General features: G+C 38.5%; 1 protein-coding gene across 6 annotated transcripts in view; it reads left to right on the forward strand.

Annotated features, from left to right (window-relative positions):
- The window catches only part of LOC143039957 (uncharacterized), a 56,452-nt gene extending 36,748 nt beyond the window's left edge, over positions 1-19,704 (forward strand). For all 6 annotated transcript variants that reach the window (XM_076210432.1, XM_076210433.1, XM_076210434.1 and 3 more), the window contains 3 exons: positions 3,720-3,799; positions 9,590-9,693; positions 17,379-19,704. In XM_076210432.1, coding sequence (XP_076066547.1) covers positions 3,720-3,799; positions 9,590-9,693; positions 17,379-17,540 — 346 coding nt within the window. In that variant the 3' untranslated portion in view covers positions 17,541-19,704. The remainder of the gene's footprint in view (positions 1-3,719; positions 3,800-9,589; positions 9,694-17,378) is intronic.
- Positions 19,705-26,005: the final 6,301 nt, after the last annotated feature.

Below are 26,005 nucleotides of genomic sequence, written 5' to 3' on the forward strand. Positions count from 1 at the left end.
TATAGAACATCTCCAGTGGATAGCTTGTATGCGGACGCAGGAATTCCTCCCCTGTATATTCGCAGGGAGGAATTAAGCCTTAGATATATATCTCGAGTCTTGACATCCAAACAGAATCCTAACTTCAAATTTGTAAAACAGCCGGGAGACAGAGCTCCAAGGAAAAGTACTCTTCCGAAATCTTTAGAAGTGAGATGTGAAGTTGGGACAGAGAAGGTAGGACTTGTTCCTAACACAATTGCTGAGATCACGCCTCCCAAATTCCCTCCTTGGAACCGATGCCCCACTGAAATATGTCCTCTTAAAAAGAAGAAAAACAGAACTGCTGTACAGCTAAAAAATGAATTTTTAGAACATTTATCAGTACATGCTGATGCCATTTTTATTTATACAGATGGATCAAAATCCCAAGACGGTGTTGGTTGTGCTGTTGTAACTGATAGCACAGTTTTAAAGAGAAAGTTGCCTGATTTTAGCTCTGTTTTTACTGCTGAACTGCTGGCAGTCAGCAACGCCCTGAAGTTTATTTTTAATTCTGTTCCGTGTGGTAGGAACGTTGTTATTTTTACGGATTCCATGAGCGTTCTATTCTCTGTAAATAATTTGTTGCCTCATAATTTTTTAGTGCAAGAAATACAAGAATGGCTGATTCTCATAAACAACAGAAAGAAGATAAAAGTAAACTTTTGCTGGGTGCCGTCCCATGTGGGTGTCACTGGAAATGAAAAGGCCGATGCTGCAGCCAAAGCCGCCACTAGGCTCACCCATATAGCAGACCGAAAAGTCCCACATACGGACTTGAAACAAGTGATCCATTGTTATACAATGAAGAAGTGGCAAGAGCAATGGACAAGGCTGGACGGCAGTTATAAATTAAAAGAAATTCATCCCTTAGTGAACCCTTGGAAGTGTCCTCCTTTGGACAGAAGGTCAAGCATTGTCTTGACAAGACTGAGAGTTGGCCATTCCTACATTACACATAAATTTTTAATGGCAAGTGGGGCAGAAAGGCTGGCCCCCCAATGTCCCACTTGCCAAGTAGTTTTGACAATAAGACACATTTTAGTTCAGTGCCCTGCATTCTCTAATAAGCGCAGGGCAAATTTCTTAACAGATTTATCTTTTAAAGAAATTTTAGGGGAGGAAGCTTGTGTGAAGAATGTTTTAAAGTTTTTAAAAGACATAAATTTATTTTATGAAATTTAAAATTGTGTGTGAATGCTTGTGAGTGTGTGTTGTTGAAGTGTGTTCGTGAATGTCTATTGTTTTAATTGTATTACTTGAATTTTATTTTTATTTTCTTTTTTAAACTAAAAGATAAATATGCGCTGAATGGCCTACCGGCTCCGGCGCTTGGCCATCGAGCCAAAAACTCCATAAATCAAATCAATCACCCTATGACAGTTGTTTTGGGATGAGGTTTTTGGGGTAGTGAATAGATAGGGGATCCCACACCCTTTGCCTTTGTGAATTCCCCTATCCCTATCCTTCATATTTGCTACCCTGCTCTCCTTTTCTCACAATCTTTCTCTAATACTTGTTAAGGAAGGTTCTGGTAGCTTGGTGCCTCACAAGCTACATGTCTGAACCCAGTCAATTGGGGATGTATACCACGATGGCCGAAAGCTCACTGACTGAGGAATGCATGTTTGCAACTTCCTTTCTCTTTATCCAGTGCACATGCAGAGTGACTATGCCAGCCCCATTCTAAATTGGACAAAACCAAAGAGGACAAATGACTGGGTTGACAAAATCTCTAACTCACCTTCGAGGCCCTGTATATTGCTTTTACTGTTTTATTTGATTGATTTATTTATTTGTATATGATAAATATGCACTGAATGGCCTACCGGCTCCGGCACTTGGCCTTCAAGCCAAAAATTTCATAAATCATCATCATCCAATAAGTGCAGGGTAAACTTTTTAATGAATTTATCTTTTGAAGTTTTAGGGGAGGGTGCTCATGTGGAGAATGTTTTAGTTTTTAAAAAACATCAATTTGTTTTATGAAATTTAAAATTGTATGTATGATTGCTCGTGTATCTTGTTTTGATGTGTTTTTGTGAGTGCTTATTGCTTTTATTGTTTGATTTGATTTATTTATTTATTTGTATGAGATATGCGCTGAATGGCCTACTGGCTCTAGCGCTTGGCCTTCAAGCCAAAAATTTCATAAATCAAACTGTCTTCTCATTTTCTGCATGAGGGGACAGAGAGGGGGTGTTGCCAATTAAATAAAGCACCCTTGCTGTGGATGTGCTGTGTCTTGCTGCATTGCTTCTGACCCAGGGCACTGGATGAGATGCAGGGATGGTTTGTCATGCATGAGGTGCCAAGAGAAGAGGGAGGGAGGGGTGGTGAATGGAATGGAGTGGAGTATATGGGGATGAAATGAGTGGGAGTGGTTTTTATGCCTTTGACATTGGCTACCTCCCTTGTAAGAGGGAAAAAGCCATTGTTATGTGATTCACCTTGGTCTTTGGATCACGTGTTGGACTCATGATCGACAGCTATTTCCCTCCCGGAAGAGAGCTCCGAGCTCGTATGACCGATCTATGGGTAATGCTATGACCTTACACTCACACACACCCCCAACTTCCCGCCCATGAGAGTTGGAGTAACGACTCAAAGCACAGCGATACAGAAATAATTTTGTATTTATGTAAGAGTTTAGTAAATCAGGAAGAGAGCTATGGCCTGATGGTCATATAGTTGGAAAGGAAGGACAGTGTGTAATGGAAGGAGGAGGATGACACCTCTTGTATATTCATTGGGAGTAGCTAAGCTAGCTAGCTAGCCTCTTTTCTTGTTTAGTTCCAATGTAGTTTACTTAGATATTAGTCTTCAATGCATACTGGTTGTGGTTGTAGTGTTTGGGCTCTTGGTAGATACTGGCCACCATGCATGGGGCTGTGTTCTTTCTTGTCATTTATTTCCTTTTAGATGGTATGGGGTAGTGGGGTTTTCAAGTAAATTGTCCCAAATCCAATTTGCCATACAGTGGAGTCTGATGTTGAGGGGTTCTGTGTTAGTTCTTTCATGGACTTTTTCATTTGTTTCATGAAATGAATTAGCCATCCTATTTATATGGGGAAGAGGTCTCTTGGTGTATTTACCTAGTTGTATTTTACGGGACTGGAGCTATGCTCGTGTTGACCCGTTTTTGTATCTCTACATCTAGTTTGCTTTTGAATTCGTGTATATTTCTGGCATTAACTGTTTCACTGTTCAATTTGTTCCAGACGTCAATCACCCTGTGTGGGAAACTGTTCTTTTTCAGGTCTCTTCTGAAACTTTCTTGAGTTTCTTTGCGTGTCCTCTTGTTTCTCTTTTGTCCCATTTTAATAGGTCATCTCTGTCAAGAAATTCCATTCCTTTCATAATTCTAAAGATGGTCAACAAATCGCCTCTCTCTCTGAATGGCCTACCGGCTCTGGTGCTTGGCCTTCAAGCCAAAAATTTCATAAATCAATCTCTTGGTATGTGTATGTATAATTGCTGTCATAGAGTATTGAGATAGTTCCAGGACATTTTTATCCCATATTTGATTTTTTTTTTTTTTTTTTTTACAGATTACAAGTAATCTTAAAATTTTATCTTTTGTGTCATAACAGATTAAGAAATTAAGATACCACAGGGCTCTTAGCTCTCGCAGAACTACAAAACAATATTTTCATCAAGAGTACATCATCATAACTTTGTTTACTTGTCCCAAACAGGTGGAGCATGGGAAAAATTGCTTTAGGTGCAGCTGCTGGTGGAGTTGGGTTGGTTGTAGCAGCTCCCATCGCCTTGGCAGGTGAGTAGGCTCTTTTCTATGTTGCCTGGTTGTATTACTGACATGAAATGAAAGGTGACCTTTAAACCTTGTTTTGTAGGTTATGGTTGATTGGATGAATATGAGTAAAGGTATTGTGTATATACATATATATATATATATATATATATATATATATATATATATATATATATATATACAGTATATATATATATATATATATATAAGATATTTCAGACTAATGAGAGAAATGGGTGGGGAAGGGCAAATGAAGAAGTGTTGGGAATAGAGTTTATTGCCCTAACGTTTCATATATATATATATATATATATATATATATATATATATATATATATATATATATATATATATATATATGTGTGTGTATGTTTCTTATGACAGATTGAACATTTTTAGAAGCTCCGCCGTGGGATACGACGCACGGGTCAGGGTTCGTATCCCACGGCGGAGCTTCTAAAAATATATATATATATATATATATATATACACACATACATATACATACGCATATATATACATATATATATATGTATATATATATATATATCACATGAAAACCACTGTTGGAGTAAGTCTTTTAATGTGCATGGGTGTGGTACAGATGAGAGTAAAAGGAAAGAGATAGGTAATATGTTTGTGAGAAGAAAGATGGATGTGTTGGCTTTGAGTGAAACTAAGTTGAAAGGGAAGGGCGAGTGTAAGTTTAGGAGTGTAAGTGGGAGGTTATCATGAGTGAAGAGAGGGAGAGGGAGGGAAGGAGTGGCTATACTAGTAAGTGAAGAGATAGGTAAACATGTAGTGGAGTGGAAGGAGGTTTCCTCAAGGATAATGTGGATGAAGGTGAAACTGGGAAAGGAGATGTGGGTTTTTGTAAGTGCATATGGGCCTGGCAGTGAGAAGATTGTAGAAGAAAGGGAGGCTTTTTGGATAGATTTAAATTAGTGCATAGAGGGATTAGGGAGAAATTTCAATGTAATAGTACTGGGAGACCTCAATGCTAGGGTAGGAAATGAACCAATTGACAGAGTGGTTGGGAAATATGGAGTCCCAGGAAAGAATTGTAGTGGAGAGTTGATGGTGGAAATGTGTCTAGAAAGAGAATTGATGATAGCAAATACAGTGTTTCGGAAGAAAGTCAAGCATAAGCACACATGGGAGGGGGTGGTGGATGGAAGGGTGGTAGATAGAGCGTTAATAGACTATGTAGTGGTAGATAGGCGTATAATAGGAAGAGTTAAGGATGTACATGTGCTAAGGGGAGAGGGTGGGGGAATATCAGATCATTTTTTGGTGGAAGGTAAGTTGAGAGTGGAGGATAGATTGAGAAAGAGGAAAAGGACAAAAGATAGGGAGGTGCTTACAGTGAACTCTTTAAATGAAAAGGAAAGGGAGAAGGAGTACAAGAAGAAGCTGAGGGAGGAGTGGGAGGGAGTGAAGGATAGAGTAGAGGTAGGAGTGGAGGAGGAATGGGGATGGTTCAATGAGGGAGTCAAAGTGTGCAAAGGTGGTGTGTGGAACAATAAGGACAGGAGGAACTAGAACGAAGGGTAGTGAATGGTTGGATATGGAAACAAAGAAGGTTGTAGAAGAGAAGAAGCAAGCTTTCACAGATTGGTTATAAAATAGGACGAGGGAGTCATGTGAGAGGTACAAAGAAAAGAAAAGAGAAGTAAAGCACAAGGTAAAGGAGGCAAAGAAAAGAGCAGATTTGAAATGGGGTAAGAGTATGACAGAAAATTTTGAAAGTAATAAAAAGATGTTTTGGAAAGAAATTAAGAGAGGAAGAGGAGGCGAATCAAGTAGAGAAGAAAAGGTAAAAGGTGCAGATGGAGAGATGATAATGGAAGAGAAGGCAGTGAGAGGAAGATGGGCAGAATATTTTAGGGAGTTGCTAAATGTGAAAGAGGATAGGGAGGGAAAGATAGCTGCAGTGGGAAATGCTAAGAAAATGAGAGTGATGAGTGAGGAAAATGGAGGAGAAATAAGGAAGGATGAGGTGAAGGCAGTTAAGATGATGAAAGCAGGTAAGGCACCTGGTCTGGATGGATGCCATGCAGAATGTCTAAAAAAAGGAGGTACAGTGATGGTGGACTGGCTGGTGAGGTTATTTAATGTTTCCTGGAGAGAGGGTAGAGTGCCAGAGGACTGGAGGAGTGCCTGTATAGTTCCACTTTACAAGGGAAAGGGGGACAAGTGTGAATGTAGTAGTTTCAGAGGGATTAGCTTGTTAAGTGTATATGTATATATATATATATATATGTATATGTATATATATATGTATATATATATATATATATGTATATATATATATATATTTATATATATGTGTGTATATATATATATATATATACAAAGTAGACCACTTGGAAAAAGAAACTAACGAAGCAAAGCGCTTTCGTATATTACATCTTCAGTGCAAAAAGTGTAATATACGAAAGCGCTCTGCTTCGTTAGTTTCTTTCTCCAAGTGGTCTACTTTGCATAAGTGAACACACGTACCCGTGTTCTTATTAGAATATATATATATATATATATATATATATATATATATGTATATATATATATATATTTATATATATATATATATATACCATTTTCTCAGCCTCAAGTCTAAAAAAAAATCTTATTCTTTTCAGTCTGTTATTCTCTCATTTTTTTTTTCATTTGCTTCATTTCTTAGTGTCTTTTTCCTAATCGCTTTTTTTTTTTTTTTTTTTTAAATACATTTTTGTAATTTTTACTTTTTGCCAACTTTGCTATTTCTGTTAGTACTTCTTCTGTTATCATTTGAGACCTTAGTTTAATTTTAATGGTCAATTTTTTCTTTAAAGTATAGTCCCATTCTATACACTTATATTTCTTTTTCGATTACTTGTCCCTCCTCTTGCAACTCTTTCAGAATTTCTTTTGCAATTTCTTTCTCTTTTTGGTATCTAGCTACATTGTTTATCTTTAATGCCATAAAGTACTATGCACATTTTTTGTCCACTTTGTCTGATCCAATTTTCTTTCTCCTTAATTACTTTAATTACTGTTTCTTTAGCATTCTCTTCTACTTGTTGCTGTACTATTTCTTTAAAAGTTGTTTTCTGGTTTTCATGTTCCACTTTCCATTGATTTTTTTATTTTTTGGAGATCTGTCTCTTATTGTTTCTCCAACTTTCTCAGTCACAGCTGTATTTGTTCTTTTACTTCTTTTTTCAAAGCCTCATTTTTTATTTGTATTTTCATTTTCCATTCTTTCGTTTTCACATTCCTTCTTTATATCATACCATGCCCAAACGAGACCTTGCCCCCAGGAGCAAACCTAACCAGGAAGGACTGGGTTACCTTAAACAGAGGAAGAGCCAGTGTGGGCAAAATGAGAGAAAATCAACACAAGTGGGGATACATCAGTAGCCCCCAATGTCCCTGTGGCGAAGTACAGACGATGGTCCACGTCCTCCGGGAATGTCCATTGAGTCCCCATTGCTCTGACCAAGACCTTAGGGAAGCAAATGAAACTGCCCTTATATGGACATGGTTCTGGTGCAACAAGATATGATGATCATTACTCTCTATTGGTTTCAGCATTTTGTCTTTTCAACTGGTTCACCTGTCTATACATTGCCCTGTATTCAGCTTTCAGATTTATAATATCATTTATTGATTCTGTAATCTCCTGATTTCTTAGGATATTTTTATACCTTGATTCTCTTTCCAACTCTAAACCTCTACTACCTAATATTCCACTTTCTTTGATAAACCCTGAAAAAACATTATTTTGAAACCTTTTATTTTATTTCAGTGTTTCCATTTTGCAACTCTTTTGGGATGACACCTAATGGTGATTCAACTATGCTTACATCCAGTCTTCTCTTCATTGGTTCACTCCTGAGATCCTCCCAACTACACTAACTCAAACTCACCCTTCCTTTTCAACATGGTTTCACTCATAGTTTCCCTCAGGGCTCTGTTTTGGCTTCCTTAATGTTTGCCATATACATAAATGATATGGAGAAAGGAGTGAATTATTACATGAATTTCTTTGCTGACGATGCTAAATTGCTCAAGAGAGTGAAAACAGAAGAAGATTGCAGATCGTTACAAGATGACCTACATAAAGTATGGGAATGGAGTCAGAAATACAAAATGAATTTCAACATCAAGAAATGTAGCATAATGGAGTTCAGAAAAGGCAAAAATAGAGTTTCGGGAAAATGTATGATTGGAGACAAAGAAGTAAAGAAAGTTAACTCAGAGAGGGACTTAGGAATAATCATCTCAAGTGACTTGACACCTGACAAACATGTAAACAAGATATTTGGAGAGACTTACAATTTGTTAAGATCAATGAAGGTGGCACTCGACTACATGGATGAAGAGATGGTTAAGAAATGAATTGTTACATTGAGAAGACCGAAACTAGAATATGCTGTATCAATGTGGGCACCTAGCACAAAGAAATTAGAAAGAATCCAAAGAGTGGCGACTATGATGGTACCTACACTATCAAATTTGACATATGAACAAAGATTGGAGAAATCACAACCGACAACGTTAGAGCAGAGAAGGGAGAGAGGTGATTTGTTGACCATTTTTAGAACTATGAAAGGAATGGAAGTTCTTGATAGAGATGATCTATTAAAATGGGACAAAAGAGAAACAAGAGGACACGCAAAGAAACTAAAGAAAGACAGCTACAGAAGAGATCTGATAAAGAACAGTTTCCCACACAGAGTGATTGACATCTGGAACAAATTGAACAGTGAAAAAGTTAATGCCAGAACTATACATGAATTCAAAAGCAAACTGGATGTGGAGAGATACATAAACGGGTCAAAACGAGCATAGCTCTAGTCCCGTAAAATACAACTAGGTAAATACATCTCCCCAGTTTCAACTTCATCTGCATTAACCATGAAGAAACCTTCCACTTCACCACATGCTTACCTATCTCATTACTTGATAGTATAGCCATCCCTTCTCTCCCTCATCCTCTCTTCACACCTGACACTCTCCCAACTACACTCCCTAACTCAAACTCACCCCTTCCTTTCAACTTAGTTTCACTCAATGCCAAAACATCCATCTTTCTTTTCACAAACATACTGCCTATATCTTACCTTTTACTCACATCTGTACCACATCCACACCTATTAAAAGACCCAAACCTTAGGGTTCTGTTTGGAAAACTCTCCCCATACCCTCTTATGCCTTTGCTTTTTGTAGGAATGACCCCTTTGGGGCTACAAAAAGTAGGATGCCTAGACCTATCTCCATCCTGTTTTTGTCATCTTATACGATTAAAGTGGGAAGACTCAATGGCAGTGTTCTCTCTCCCCTACCACAGGGTTCAGCATAAAAGGAAATGAATATTCAGAGAAGTGGCACAGGACAGTATTAAGAGTGGGGGGGGGGACAACATAACGGAGGGACAGTCGCACTGTAACAAAGTATCATAATTTCTCCATGAATATAGATTTCTTCTATCACAGACAAAATGATGTGTGGCTCTTGTCTATAGGGGTTCCCCATATAGACCCTAAAGTATCAGCTGCATGCTGCATCCCACAATAACATGAAGCCAATACCCCAGATGGAGATTAACACTTTATTTTATACAGCTGTAGTTTGTTATCATGCTTATGTTATTTTCAAGATTTAATTTCAAAATTAAATGGGTTATGGGTTTTATGCTTTATTAAAGGGTATGATCCAAAAGGGTGGCACATTTGATTTAGTGGCAATGGATAAGGCCTGTGATAGCCGGATAATCAGAACTGTATTATACTGAGATTTTTCTTTCAGGTATTGGATTTACTGCAGGGGGTGCTGCAGCTGGTTCACTTGCAGCAGGCATGATGTCAACTGCTGCTGCAGCCAATGGAGGTGCTATAGCAGCAGGAAGTGTGGTGAGCATAGATTATGGATTCATTGAAGACTGTTTAACAACCACTTGGTGTACCACTGCTTCATTATATGGTAATGGGTAAGGGTGCAGTGTTGCCATATAATGAAATGGTGAGGGTAAACCAGTATTTTGTGGGGAATAGTGAGTGCTTCTATCCTTGAGGACAATATCACAATGAAGAAATTGAGTTGTAGAGGTACTTCATTGGTTGGGCCCGACTTTCGAGATAATCCCAGTGGGACTCGAACCAGGTACTCAAGAGACCTGGCACAGCTCCCTGCACACCACGCCATTGACCAACGGTGATAAAGGAAAGATTTAAGGGAGACATGTGCAATGAAAAACCCTCCTTTATGCTGTTCCCTTGAAACTGTCCTTTACCACATCTTTAAGTGTACCATTCCTTATCCTGTGTCCCCTGTGCCCCCTATGGTAGGGAGAGAAAGGAATTATGACACTGATTCCCATGCAAGTCTTGAAAGGCAACAAAGTGATAGCGAGTGATGGACCCACTGAGGATCCTGCTGTTTGTATATTCATCCTAGAAAAGAAGACTTCCAACCAGAACCCTAAAATATGTCATTAAATGTGTGTGGTTGTAGCACAGATGAGAGTAGAAGAGAATAGATTAGTAGTATGTTTGTGAAAAGGAAGATGTATGTATTAGAATTAAGTGAACCTAAGTTTTAAGGGAAGGATGATTTTGAGTGTGGGAGTATGGTGGGGAGAGTTGGGAAGGATGGGTGTGTGTGAGAGGGAGGGAGTGGCTCTGTTGGTGAGTGATGAGATGGGAAAGTGTGAAGTGTCTTCAAGATTAATATGGGTGAAGGTGAAACTGGGAAGGGATTTGTAGGTTTTTGTGAGCACATATGGACCTGGTAGTGAGAAGAGCAAGGAAGGAAGGGAGGCTTTTTGTTTAAATTTAAATGAGTGGAGAGTTTTGGGATCAGTGTAAATGTAATAGTGTTGGGGGATCTCGCTCCTAGAGTAAGAGATAAGCCAGTAGAAGGAGTAGGGAAGTTTGGGGTACCAGATAAATTGTAGTGGAGAGATGATGTTGGAGATGTGTTAAGAAAGGATGTTAATGATAGCAAACACTATGTTTAAGAGGAGGAGCAAGCATAAGTATAAATGGGAAAGAGTGGTGGACAGAAGGGTGGATGATAGGGCATTAATGGATTATGTTGTGGTTTCAAAAGGAAAGAGAGGAAGAGTTCTGGAGGTTCATATTCTCAGGGGAGAGATTTGAGGACCAGGGTTGTGGCCAATTACATGTACATGGACTCAAGAACAGATTTTCATGTACTTATACTTGAAAAATATGAAGTACATTAAAAAACAAACAAGTACATTGTATTGAATCAAAAGTTGTGTAGATTTTAGTGAACTTTGAGATGATCTATTGGGTACATTGAGTTTTATGATGTTATGGGTACACTGAGTGCTATGATGTTATGATGCTTTATGAATCTGTGACAGGATTTTTTTTTATCACATGAAGTACATGTCCTTGAGTACAATGACATGTACTTGGACTTAGACTAAAGTACCTTGCAAAATGACGGTACTTGTACTTTCACTTGAAAAATATCCAGGTACTTGGACTTAGACTGAAGTACAATTGCCTGTACTTAGACTCAAGCCTATTTGAGACTATTAGATAATTTTTTGGTTGAAGGAAAATAGAGTGGAGGAGGAAAAGGGTGGAAGGTAGAGAGGTTTTGAGAGTTAACAAAGTGAATGAGAAGGAGGAGGCGTACCAGGAGAAGCTGGCTGAGAGAGGTATTGGAGGTGGTGAGGTAGAAAGGGGGAGGTAGGAGTAAAAAAAAATGGTTATGTATTAAGAAGGAAGTGACAGTGTGTAAAGATGGTATGTGGGATGAAAAGAATAAGAGGGAATTAAAGGAAAGGTGAATGGTGGGATGAAGAGGTAAAGGCAATAATAGAAGAGAGAAATAAGGATATTTGGATTGCTTGCAAGGCTTGGGAAGTATTCAAGAGATACAAGAAGAGAGGATAAACAAAACATAAAATGAAGGAGACACAGAGAAGAGCAGATGAATGGGGTAGGAGTATGACAAATTCTTGAAAAAACAAATAAATAAAAAGATGTTTTGGAACCAAGTGAAAAGAGTGAGAGGGTAATAATCATGTAAAGAGGAAAAGTAAAAGGTGCAAATTGGCAGATAAAAAAAAAAACATTGAAAAATGGATAAAGTATTTTAGAGTTGTTGAATATGGAGGAGGTTAGGGAGTTATTGATTGTAGCAGTGGGAGGAGCTAGTAAAATGACTGAAGGAAGAAGAAAATGACAATGATATAGGTAAAGATGAGGTACAAGGAGCATTGAAAATGGTAGCTGTGATAAGGCACTTGGATTGGATGGGTGTCATGTGGAGTGTCTACCAAAGTGAAGAAAGGTTATAGTGGATTGGTTAATAAGGTTATTTAATGTATGCCTAAGGGAGGAGAGTGTGCTGGATAGCTGGAGGAGTACCTTTATATTTCCCCTTTACAAAGGAAATGGCGACAAATGCAAATGTGTTTTAGAGGGATCAGTTTGTTGAGTTTAGTTGGAAAGGCATTTGGGAGGATGTTTGAGAGGATTAGGTGAGGAACAGAGGAATTGGTAAGGAACAGTGTGGATTGAGCAAAGTTAAGAGTGCATAGATAGATTTTTTGTGGTAAGGAAGTTTTATGTTTTTTTTTTTTGTTTTTTTTAGCAAAGTTAAGAATATAAGTGTGAATGTAGTAGTTTCAGAGGGATTAGTTTGTTAAGTGTAGTTGGGAAGGCTTATGGGAGGATCTTGATTGAGAGGATTAGGAGAGGAACAGAAGGAGTAATTGGTGAGGAACAGTGGATTTAGGACAGGTAGAGGTTGTGTAGATCAGATCTTTGTGGTAAGACAGATATGTGAGAAAGGTATAGGAAAGGGGAAGAATGTTTTTTGGGCTTTTATGGATTTGGAAAAGGCTTATGATAGGGTAGACAGAAAGGCGCTGTGGGAGGTTATGCAGATATACGGGATAGGAGGAAAACTTCTGGGAGCTGTCAAGAGTTTTTATGAGAGTAGTAGAACTTGATTGGAAATGGAGAGAGTGAGTGGTTCGAGGTAAAGGTGGGACTTCGTCAAGGATGCGTTATGTCGCCCTGGCTGTTCAACTTATACATAGATGGGGTGGTGCGAGAGGTAAATGCAAGGGTAGGGTCAGGGATTGGAGATGGTTAAAGAAAATGGAGAAAAGTGGGAGGTGAGCCAGCTGTTGTTTGCGGATGACACTGCGCTTGTGGCAGGATCAGAGGAGGGATTGAGGAAGTTGGTGGCAGAGTTTGGGAGAGTATGTGATAGAAGAAAGCTGAAGATAAATGTGGGTAAAAGTAAGGTAATGAGATGTACAAGGGGTGAAAGTGGCAGTAGACTGGAAGTGAGCATTTAGGGAGAGCGACTGGAGGAAGTGGATAGTTTTAGATACTTGGGTGCAAATGTGGCAGGAAAAGGTGGAGTGAAGGTGGAGGTAGAATGTAGATTGAGAGAAGCGAGTAAATGCCTTGGTGGATTAAAGAGTGTAATGAGGAATAGACATTTGGGAATGGATCCTAAGAGGAGACAGTATGAAGGAGTGATTGTGCCAACAGCACTGTATGGGGCAGAAACATGGAACATAAGAGAAGAAGAGAGAAGGAGTTTGAATGTGTTTGAGATGAGGTGTCTGAGAAGTATGATGGGGGTTACTAGGCTAGATAGAGTGAGAAATGAGGTGAGGAGAAGAACAGGGGTGGAAAAGGAGCTGGGAGATAGGGTTGATGAAAGAATATTAGGATGGTTTGGACACATGGAAAGAATGAGTGAAGAAAGACTAGTAAAAGAGGTATGGAAGGCAGATGTGGAGGGAGTGAACATGAGGGGACGTCCTAGGATGAGGTGGATGGATGGGGTGAAGGGGGCTTTGGGGAAGAGGGGAATGTCTGTTGAGGAAGGACGGGAGAGGACAGAAGACAGGGGTGAATGGAGAATGGTTGTATATGGATGATGTTGTGTTTGCATGAGGTGGAATGGGCGGGGGGATGGGGGGTGAGGTAGTATGTGTGAGCAAAATTTGACGCAGCCCAAAGGGATTTCTCCCCGTCCTCTCCTTTTATGCAATGGGGGGATGGAGAGGGGGGTCGCCGATTTAATGAAGCGGCCTTTCTGTGGATGTGCTGTGTCTTGCGACACTGCTTCTGACCCAGGGCAGTGGGCAAGGTGCAGGGATGACCCGTCATCCAGGAGGTGCTCAGATAAGAGGGAGGGTGGAGGGGTGTAGAGTGTATTCAGGGATGGAATGGGTGGAAATGATTTTATGCCTTTCCCTTTTTGGCTACCCCCCCCTTGTAAGGGGGAAAAAGCCTTGGTATATGTGTGTATGTATATAAGAATATTTTTGGGCCTTTATGGATTTAGAGAAGGTTTATAACAAAGTAGATAGGAAAACATTGTGGAAGGTATTGTAGATATGTGGAATAGGTAGAAAGCTGCTAAGGGGAGTGAAGAGTTTTTATGAGTAGGAGAGCTTACTGCCATCCTCACCTTGTTTTTCACCAGTCTTGGGTTGTGTTGGACTTGTGATTGACAGCTTAGCTTGCACAACTCATCACCTTGCTTTTACCCACCTTTACTTTCAACTTTCTTGTATCACATACGAACAAAGATTGGAGAAATTACAACTGACAATGTTAGAGCAGAGAAGGCAGAGAGGCAACTTGTTGGCCATTTTCAGAATTATGAAAGGAATGGAGGTTCTTGATAGAGATGGTCTATTAAAATGGGACCAAAGAGAAACAAGAGGACATGCGAAGAAACTAAAGAAAGACAGCTACAGAAGAGATCTGAAAAAGAACAGTTTCCCACACAGAGTGATTGACGTCTGGAACAAATTGAACAGTGAAACAGTTAATGCCAAAACTATACATGAATTCAAAAGCAAACTGGATGTGGAGAGAGACAAAAACGGGTCAAAACGAGCATAGCTCTAGTCCCGTAAAATGCAACTAGGTAAATACATACCTTCCCAAACTATCACCAACTGACCATGCCACACCACAAGGGCAGTGTCATCAGGAAACAACTGGCTTGCTTCTCACTTTCCTCCAATCTCTATCTCCAATACACTGCTTGTCACCCACGTATCCACCTCCAATACCACCCCATTTTGGTATAAAGTCAATTTCTTACAAGCAGAATTTTGAGAAACTAAGTAGAATAGTAGATGACTAACATTTAGATCTAAATATATTTACCACAAGCATGATTTTCAAAGGTATTGAAAAGAATGTGTAGAAAATATATCTTTGAACAAAACATTAGCCATCTGCTATTCTATATAGTTTCTAGAATAAACTAGAAGAGTCGCTTAGAAATAACAGAATGGAAGCTTTACCTCAGAAATCAGCAGTGACTGCTCACATCAGACAAATGAGAATAAGAAAAAAATGTAGTAGAGATAAACCCAAAAATTCTAGGCCTTACACTTGATACTTGTAAAACTTTGAGCCCAAATATCAAGGATCTGACAGCAAAAATCAACAATGAAACTAAACTATATAAATCCATCCATCACAAGCACTGACTAGACAACAGAAACTCTACAATCATCTTTAAGCAATTCATAAGAAGCAACCCCCTCAACTACATCAGGACATGACTGAGTGGCTGAGATTTAGTCTCCTGACTGGGCCCAGTATCTCTCTTTGTCAGCTTCAGCTGTATTTCTTATACCTTTTCACCTATGGAGAGCAGACACTTGTAACTGCTTCCCTCCTACTACTTTTAGATGATGACACAGAAACAGTCCTACACCAATACACAAATTCAAATCTATGATAATTGGAAATCTAAGGCATAGATTAAGTTGGAACCATACATGAATGTCTAGGTATGTTAGAAAATTAGAGAATAGGAAACAGGACCCAATGAGCATTGCTCCTCTCCTGCACACTACAATTAGGTAAATACAATTAGGTAAATACAACGCAGACAACAGTCCAAAGTTTCTTCCCAGAGAGATTTGTAGAAGGGCCTGAGGGCCATTGTCAGCCATTGGGGGTTGTAGATTCTCCACTCAGTGAAACTATGAGGCAATAATAATAGTGGAGGTGGAGGTAAATTGTGGATTGAGAGATGTAAGTCAATGCCTTGGGGTCATTAAAAAGTGTAATGCGAAATAGGCATTTGGGAATGGATGCAGAGGAGATTATATGAAGGGGTGATTGTATTAACAGCACTGTATGGGGCAGAGACATAGAATTTATAAGAGGCAGAGAGGAAAAATTTAAATGTGTTTGAGATTAAATGTCAGAGAAATATGATGAGTTACAAGGTTGGATAGAGAAATGAGGAGGTGAGGAGGAAAGTGGGTTGGAAAACGAGATGGCAGGTAGGGTTGATGAATGAGTATTGGGATAGTTTGAACACATGGAAAAAATTAGCGAAGAAAGATTAGTGAAAGAGGTGTGGAAGGCAGAGGTGGATGGAGTGAACATGAGAGAACAACCAAGGATGAGATGGATGGATGGGGTGAAAAGGCCATTGAGCAAGAGGGGGAAGTCTGTTGAGCAAGGAAGGGAAAAGACAGGAGATAGAGCTGAGTGGAAAATGGCTGTGTATAGATGATACTGTGATCTAGGGAAGGAAGGGGGTTGGGGATAAGGGAGGTTAGGGAGTGGTTATATGTGAATGATAATTTGATGCAGCCTGAAGGGATTGCTCCCAATGTTCTGTTTTTCTGCATGAGGGGACAGAGATTGGGGGGTTGCTGATTAAGTGAAGTGGCCTTGCTGTGGATGTGCTGTATCATGCTGCTTTGCATTTGACCCAGGGCAGTGGACAATGAGGAACTATGATGAGAGGGAGGAAAGGGTGGTTGATGGGAGTGGATATATGCCTTTTGACTTTGGCTACCTCCCTGGAAAGGGGGAAGGAGCCATATATAGATAGAATAATAATGATAATAATAATTGTTCTGTTGGAGGGCCTAAGCACTATTGTTGTGCTATGGGTTTGAAGTTAGTGAACCTGGAAGCAACAATTACTATGTCTAGACTAGTCAAAGACATAGTTACTGTTAGTAGATCACCACCTGAAACTGCATTGCTGTTACCTATTTCCCACTAGGTATTGGGTATTAAGTACACAAGTTTTGTGGAGTCACTACATAAGTAACTAAATGACAATCATACAAACCAGAGTGGCATTGAATTCTTTTATAATTGGAGGCTAAATGGCTCAAAGGAGGAGACTGACTGTTTTGAACATCATTCAGTCATTCCATTTCTTGGATACAAATTTGTCAATAAAGACAAATACCTGTAAATTATGTTTTTTTTTTGTTTTTTTTTCAAGTGGGTCATGTTCTTGTTCATTTTCCTCTTCTTCTTTTCATCTTGCTTTCTTCTTGCATTCTACTTCTTGGTTTCTTCTTGCTTTCTTCTTCCTCTGGCTTTCTTCATATTATTTTCTTCTCGCTTGCTTCTTTTTCTTGCTTTCTTCTTACTTCCTTCTTTTTGATTGCTTCTTGCTTCTTTTTCTTCCTTTAGCCATGTCAAGACATCCATTTTTTGTCCATGTGGAAAATTGTCTATTGGCTGGAAACAATTTGGAATGTCCAGAAGTTGGTGTCATTTAAATTTTTCTAATTCTTCTCTTACAGGTAGCAATATGTCAGTCTGTAGGGGCTGCTGGTCTTGGGGCAGCAGGTGCTGCAGCAGTCGGGAGTGTTGGTGCTGCTGTGGGAGGTGCAGCTGCTGCAGTAGGTGCCAAAATGGCAAAACCAAAAGATGACCCACCAAATGATAAAAAAAAAACCCACTAAGCCGCCTTTGATGACAAAACTGCAGATTGATTGGGAATGGAGTAATGGATTGCAGTCATTGATATTAAATGGATAAGGGATGAGTCTTGGTATCAAAGACCCTAAAGTTCAAAGGAACTTGAAATGTAGTCATAGAAGTGGTAAAGAAGAGGCGAGTGAACAAGCTCCAAGCCAGCGATTTTTTTCGCTAGAAACAAGGAAACACCCATGTTTATATTTATGGTGAAGAAGTTATGGCTTTAGAGTGACCGCTATGGTGATAAAGTATCCAGGTTGATGAAGTGTATTAACATATAAAATGGAGGAAGGAAGAGGAGAAAGAAAGAATAATGAACCAGTGAAAAGAGGACTAGACATGAGTAGATTTGGCACTTGGAGTGATACTGAAGAGGACTTGTTTAAATGACACACCAAAATCAACTCAAATATGGGAAAATAATATCACAGAAAAGGGACAATATTAGGTAAAGGGTTATATGCAGAGAGGGAATCTAGGTATAGCAGTATACTAAGAAGTCAAGACATTAACGACATGATGGAGGTATTAATAGATTTAAGAATAGATTAGAGCAATGCACAGAGAAATGACTAATCTACAAAAAGCTAACAAAGAAATGAACAGAGAGCTTAGTGAACTAAAATGTGAACTAAGCATGATCAGAAGTGATAAAGAAAGAAAAATGAAGACAAACAAAAATGAGGAACTTAAAAAAAAAAAAAAAAAAAAAAAGAGGTCAAAGAACAATTACAAGCAGTGACCGAAAAAATGGGAAAATCAATTAAGGAGACAGATCTCCGAGAAATAAAAAAAAATCAGTGGAATCAAGAACAAGAAAATCAGAAAATAACATTTAAAGAAATAGTACAACAGCAGGTAGAGGAAACTACTAAAACGATAATTAAAGTAATTAAAGAAAAGGAAAATTGGGTAAGAGACACAGTAAATAAAAAAGTACATTGTAGTTTATGGTATTAAAGAAAAACATAATGTATAAAAATGTCAAAGAGAAAAAGAGGAGAAAGAAATTGCATAGGAAATTCTGAAAGTGGTTCATGAAGAAGGTCAAGAGTTCGACAAAGACATTGACGAGGTGCATAGAATGGGGCAATACTCTAGAGAAAAATGCTACAAGCCACTAAAAATGAAACTAAGGATCAAATGATAGCTGAAGAAGTACTATTGAAAGCAGCAAAGCTAGCAAACAGTAAAAAATATAAAAATGTATGGATAAAAAAGGAAATGAGCAATGAGGAAATAGAAAAAGAAAAGGCACTTAGAAATGAAGCAAATTAAAGAAACGAGAAAATAACAGAGACTGAAAAGAATGAGTTTTTGTAGAGGGTAATGGACCTGAGGCTGAGAAAATGGAACATAAAAAAAAAAAGGAAACCTAAACCAAAACAGAGAAGAAAGGAAATTAAAAAAAAAAAAAACCACAAACGTAGATGGAATGATTTCTGGACTAAATGAATTAAACAATTATCTGTTAACAGAGAAACCTGACATAATGGGAATTGTGGACACAATGTTAAAAGGTATACTACCATCAAATACTATAGGACAAGTTCTGTATAACCCATGGACTGGAGGAATCATATTTTTGACTAAACAAAGTAAATGTGACAAAGATAACAGAAGGAAAAAATAATGAATAATTGATTGGTTAAAGTTTAAAATGGAAATATGAAAAGTAGAATACTTACTATATGTGCCCCAAAAATACAGGCTTGGACTAATAGTGATCATTCCAAACTATTGGAAGACACAATGAATACATTAACTGAATTAATGAAAGAAGGAGGAAACATGTTGGGAAGAAATAACAGTAAAAGGTGGAGAGGAACTTTTGGGAAATATTCTACTGGATGTGACCATTGGATACACATTGACTTAATGGGTGAAAGAAAACACCAGATATAGGAACAATGAAGAACCATCGAGACTGGACGTAATATTCACATGTGAGCCTGAAATAGTGGATAAAATGAAATATAAGACACCAGTTGGGAAGAGTGACCACATACTAATAGAGTGTGAACTAAAAGAACAAAAGGATGTGAGAAGAGATGAGAAACATAGAAAAGGAAGACTAATGTACAACAAAACAGACTTGAAAAAACTTATTTTTTTTTTTTTTTTTTTTTTTTTTTTTTTTTTTCAAAATGCACACTGTGAAAAAAATTTAAATTAAGAAACAAAGATGGAAGATAAATGGAACATATTAAAAGAAAAATACAAGGAAGGAACAGATAAATATGTACCAAAGAAGAAACAAAAGAGGGTATACATAAAGTGTTGGTATAACAAAAAATGTAGTGAAGCTAAAGATAGAAGAGACAAAGCCTGGAAAAGATGGAAAAAAGACTAAATGGCAAATATACATCAAACTAAGAAACAAATATGTAAAACTATGCAGGAAAAAAAACAACTATAAAAATATATAATAAAAAATGCAAGGACCAACCTAAACTATTCTACAGATATATAAATGACCAACTAAATGACAAACATAAAATAGTAAAACTGTGTGAAGGAAATAGTTAGATGATGTAGAAATGCCTGAAACTATGATCAAGCATTTTAAATCAGTATTCTCAATTGAAAACTCACAAAATTGGGAGAAAGGACAGAAAGATCCCCCACAATGAAAGAAATAACAGTGACACAGAAATGAATAAAAGAACACATAGATGAACTAATGGACAAAATAAACAAGATAATTGATTTCTCACTCAAAGAAGGAAAAGTACCACAAGATTGGAAAAATGCAAATATTGCACCAATATACAAAGGAGGAGACAAAGAAAACCCAACAAACTATAGACTGGTCTTCCTTACAAGTACTGTAGCAAAAAAGTTATTAAAAGTAAATGGATTAAACACTTGGAGGATAAAATACTAAATCCAAAACAGCTTGGATTTAGAAGTGGAAGATCATGTGCCACAGACTTAAACGAAAGCTCCTTGGGCTCCTCTCTCACTTCTAGTTCACCCAATTGCTTTGAAAATTTAATATGTTGTTTCTTGGTGTAAAGGGATGCTTTTCTTTAAATTTAATTAAATTTGGGTGAATGGTAGCGGCCACATCTATAAAAAAGATGAAAAGGCGATAAAAGATATATAAGAATTGCAAACCCAAAAAACAAAAGGATAAACTTAATGTAATGATTTATTATCACAACCCTAGGATTTCATCTCTAGTAATGAAAAACAGTATGGCAGCAACAATAGACAGAGCACAAAGTAATGTTGTGTAAAAGCACTTGTGTAAGTTAAATCAAGACAGTATGCTTTGTAATGAAGAGTACATTGGTCATATAACACATTATCACAAAGGCTTACCTTATGCAAAACAGAATAAAATCACACATCACAAAAAACCTTTAACACCAACATATCACGGGATCAACTGAACACAAACACAATAATAATTTCCAAGAACAATGACACAAGAAAATTTAGATGTTTGGAGGCAGTAATTATTAGAAACCATATGCCAATAATTGATGTCCAATAGAATATGTGTGGGACTTTGGAGATCTTCAAAGCACCCCACATCATGTTGAGAAGACAATGATGCATCTTAAAACTCTTGAACCCATCCTTTCTTATTGTTACCATTTGTAATACTTACAAACATGTATGCAGTTTAAAAAATAAATTTTCCAGTATATGCCCAATGTAGAGGCAAATGTTATAATACATTAGTTTTTATATCCAATATTGTGTATTCTCTACCTTATTCAGAGAAGAAAATAGAAGAGTAAAAAGTCTGAAGGAAAAGATCAACACCAAGCATGCTGTGATATTCAATAAAATATATATGTATATATATGTGTGTGTGTGTGTATATATATACTGGTATATGTATATAAATTTGAGAATAAGAGATGGGACCCAATAAGTGTTGCTCCTTGTCCTGTATACTATAATTAGCTGGAGTAATCAAAAGCATGCATTCACTTAGTTGTGGGTTAAAATCTAACGCCAAGCATGCTGTGATATTCAATAAAATATATATATATATATATACAGTCGAACCTCGAAAGCCCGGATCCCGAATGCCCGGACCCTCGTATGACCGGTCGAAATGAACAAAGCGCGGACTTTTCAAGCAAGGTTCCCTATTTGTCCGGTAGGTGGCAGCGACGGCCATACACATGTACTCAAACCCGGCCCAGTCAAGCTGCCACCAGGGCTGCCGTTTCGTAGAATTTTGTACCAAAACGTAGTAAAATAGCGGCATGTGGCAACTGCACAAGGACATGAGGAAATTTTTCTACATATCAGCGGGCTGTTAAAAACATTCAAAAACTCAAACATTTATTTAAAAATCATAGAACTAGTTATCAAATAATAAATGGTACATCAATATATGACTTTTGTTGGTAATTGTGTTACTTATCAAATATTATAACCCAAAAGATATGTTTTTACCGTGTAGAAAAAAATTCTACGCAAAAGTTTCAGGGTTTTTTAGCGATAATATAAAAAAAAAAAAAGAATGATATCTTACTGAATATGTTAGGGCATGGGGTCCTTATATACATTCAAGAATAAAAAAAACTAGAACCAACATTCTGTCAAAGTTTGACAAGTATATCTTGCTATGAAAATCTGCACACACCCAAGAAAAATGTATGCCCCGGTATGGCAACACTCCCATTCTACACGGCAGTGTAGAAAACGCGGCAATCCTGGCCACCGCCACTGTCCCACGTGCATACCTTCCGATATTTACAGTGTACGTAATAAAAAATACAGTACAGTACACTGTATATACAGTACATTTACATGCCTGTATTACAGTTATTATTACAGAATTATTAGTATTATAGCATCATTATTACAGTATTGTTATTATTACAGTGTTAGAGTATTATTCTTATGTGTTTCTATGCCATATCATACATTACCTATGAAAATCTACGGGTGTTAAGGCAATATTTTCGATGACCGGACGTTTGGCTATGAAAATCTACGGGTGTTAAGGCGATATTTTTGATGACCTGACGTTTGGCATGACCGGACCACCCTTCCCCCAATTAGTCCAGGCTTTTGAGGTTCGACTGTATATAGATTTGAGAATAGGAGATGGGACCCAATAAGTGTTGCTCCTTGTCCTGTATACTATAATTAGCTAGAGTAATCAAAAGTATGCATTCACTTAGTTGTGGGTTAAAATCCTATGTGCTTCTCCAGCTCCCAGCAGTGACTCTTACCTGTCCCAATAGTCTAATTGCATAGGGCAAATGTGATGACTTCAGCCACAGCTATACCCCTCCTGGTGTAGGCTCCTTGCCTCAATTAGGTAAATACACACATGAGGGAAATAACAATAACACAGAAAGAAATAATGGATCAACTAATGAACCTTGATGTCAGGAAATCACATGGCCCAGGCAGAATTGCAAATTGGATAATAAAAGAATGTTGTTGTCGTTCTCTAGACTGTCTGTTCGAGCAGTCCTGTCTCTCCAAGGAATGCCACAGCCGAAACTGGGTTTTCCCACAAATCCTTTATAGAGTGTATGTTGTGTTGTTTGCGTGCATGATTGTGTATAATGCAGTCTTCCATTATGTGTTGTATGGTATGGGGTGAAGTGTTACATCCTGGGCAGCTGTTCACAATGCGGTCATCCAGCCTCTTCTGATAGCTTAGAAGTGCTGGGTGGTGGCTGCATCGCAGTCTGGCCAGGTGGACTCTCCCCTTTCGTGGGAGAGAGGATTCAGAAGGGTGGATATCAGGGGGTCTGGCATGCAGCAGTATGTTGTCTTTCAGTGTGTTAATGGAGCAGTGAGTGATATGATTATGAATATGTTTCCAGAGGCTGGTATTTGGTGGTTGTGGAGGAAGAGAAGAGAGTATCTGTGCGTGATAAAGGTCTTTGGGTGTTGTTTTAATGTTTCTTAGTGTGTGTGGGTGTTCTGCTATGTAGTGTAGCGGTTGTGATGTGTTTGTGGTGGCTGCGGCAAGTGTTTGTGTGCCTCTCATGTCGAGGTGGTCCTTGACTTTGAGGACTTTTGTTTCATGGTGTAAATGGTCTGTGGGTGTTGTATTTGTGCAGCCTGTAATTGTTTTTAGGGCTTTGTTTTGTATGATTTGAAGGGTGTTGTGGTGTGTCTCACTGAGATTAGGAGCCCATGCAGGACTCGCATAATTCATCACTGAGCGTATACATTGTTTGTATACTGTTATATTAGTTTCTTTGTCTTGACCAAATGTTGTTCCAGTGATTGACTCTAGTGCGTTAAGTCTAGGTGTGCATTTGTTTTTTATGTTTGTGATGTGTTGTTTGAAAGACATGGATGTATCGTATGTTACACCAAGAATTTTCGGTGTGTTTGTGTGTGGTATTAGTGTTGTTGATGTAGAGATGAGGTATGTATTTGTGTTCTTTTGTCCAGTTGGTGAGAAGTGTTGCTGTAGATTTGGTTGGAGCTATTTTGAGTCTGTTTGTGATGAACCATGTGTTGAGTGTGTCAAGGTATGGCTGGATTATTTCTGGAGCTTTGTCTATGTTACGATGTGTGCATGTGATTGTTATGTCGTCTGCGTAGGAAGAGATTTGTATTTCTGAGGTGTCTGGTGTGGGTAAGTCATGCATGTATAGATTAAATAGTGTGGGGAATAGAACTGAGCCCTGTGGTACTCCATTCTTTATGTTTCTGATGTGCGATGATTGACCATTATATGACACGTAAGCATTTCTACCTGCCAGATAATTGGCCAGCCATCTTTTAGTATTATTGTGCATGTCTATGTTATATATTTTATTTGTTAGGTTGTGACGGGGGATAGCATCAAAAGCTTTACAAATGTCTAATGTTATAAGAAGTGTTCTTTGGTGGGGCCTATCTGAATTGATGCCATCAAAAATTCTTTGTGTGAGGTTTATCAGAAGAGTGTTTGTGGTGTGTAGTGGCCTAAAACCGTGTTGTGAGTCAGGAAGGGGAATATGTGGTGTGACAAGTTTAAGTATTAGGTGTTCAATGACTTTAGAGGGGGTGCAGAGAAGTGTGATTGGGCAGTGCGATGTTGGGATTGTTGGGTCTTTATTCGGTTTTGGAATGATTATTTTACTACGCTTCCACATGTTGGGTATAGTGTTGTGTGAATAGCTGTAGTTTGCAATGTTTGTGAGTGCGTGTATACCTTGTGGTCCAATGTGTTTTAGGTGGATGTTGCTTATGTTATCGGGGCCACAGGCAGATGAGTGCTTGAGATTATGTATTATGTGTTTTGTCTGACTGTCTATGAAGGGTGTATAGTCTGAGTCTGTGGGAAAGTCTTTCTTACGTCGAATGGTGCGTCAATCGTCAGGGTGAGAAGTGAGATGGCTTGTCTGTGCAAAATGACTTATTAGTGCATTTGCTTGTTGTCTGTTTGAGGGTAGATTATCTGTTGTTGTGATTATTGCTGCGTGAGAACGTGTAGTGTTACTGTTGGATAGTGTAATGCTGTTGAGTGTTTTGTACAATTTGCTGGTGTTTGTTTTGTGATCAAGTGTATTGATAAAGTTTTGCCAATTTTGTGTTTTTTGTTCGTGTATTTTATTGGCAATCACAGTGTTTAGTGTTTGTATTTGGTCTGCTATGTTTTAAGGGATAGGTGTGGGGGTATTGTGTTTAAGTGTGTCACGTTGTCTGATGAGGCCTTTGATTTCTGGTGTGAAGTTGGGGTTGTGATTTTCTGTTGCCTCTAGGGATGTATCTCTTGTCTGCGTTTTGTATGATTGTATTAAAAGTTTGCACAGCATTGTTTATGTTTGTGATTGGTGTACTGTTAAGTGTTTCAAAATGTTGTTCTGTCTCTTCAGTAAAAGCTTCCCGGTTAGCTCTCTTGTAATTGGTGTATGTGTGTCTGTGGCCAACTGGGGTTCATCTTGTTTTGGTGGTGATGATGATTGGAAGGTGGTCAGAACCAAGGGTTCCGACCACTCTCCATGATGTTGTTGGGGTTAGGCAGGGGGAGCAGAAGGTGATATCAGGAGAGGAGGGAGTGTAGAGGGCTTGGTGTGGGATATGTGTATGATTATGTGTGTTGTTCATGATAGTCAATGAGTCAAACTGAGTCTGTATATCAAGCCCTCTGTCTGTGTCAGGGTTGTCGACACACCAGGGAGACGACTTGGCGTTGAAGTCACCACCCATGATCAGGTTGGGGATTGAGGCTAGTTGGCTAAATTGAGGCCTGAAGGTGTTTGGAACTGTGGGGGATGATTGGGGGGGGGAATGTACATGTTAACTATTGTCAGTGTTGATTTGTTGCCTGTGCGGATTTAAATGGATTGGATCTATGTTGTGTTATCTGTGGTAGGGAGGAGAATTTTGGTTGTGGCACTTGTGTCCACAAAACAGATGGACTGGTGGATCAGGGTGATGAGTCCACCACCATTGCCGTCGGTCCAGTCTTGTCTGATGGTGGTGTAATTATGAAATGATGGTGTTTTGTGTGAGTGTC

Source organism: Oratosquilla oratoria, chromosome 27, assembly GCF_046742065.1.
Source record: "Oratosquilla oratoria isolate Oo_2021 chromosome 27, ASM4674206v1, whole genome shotgun sequence".
NCBI lineage: Eukaryota > Metazoa > Arthropoda > Malacostraca > Stomatopoda > Squillidae > Oratosquilla > Oratosquilla oratoria.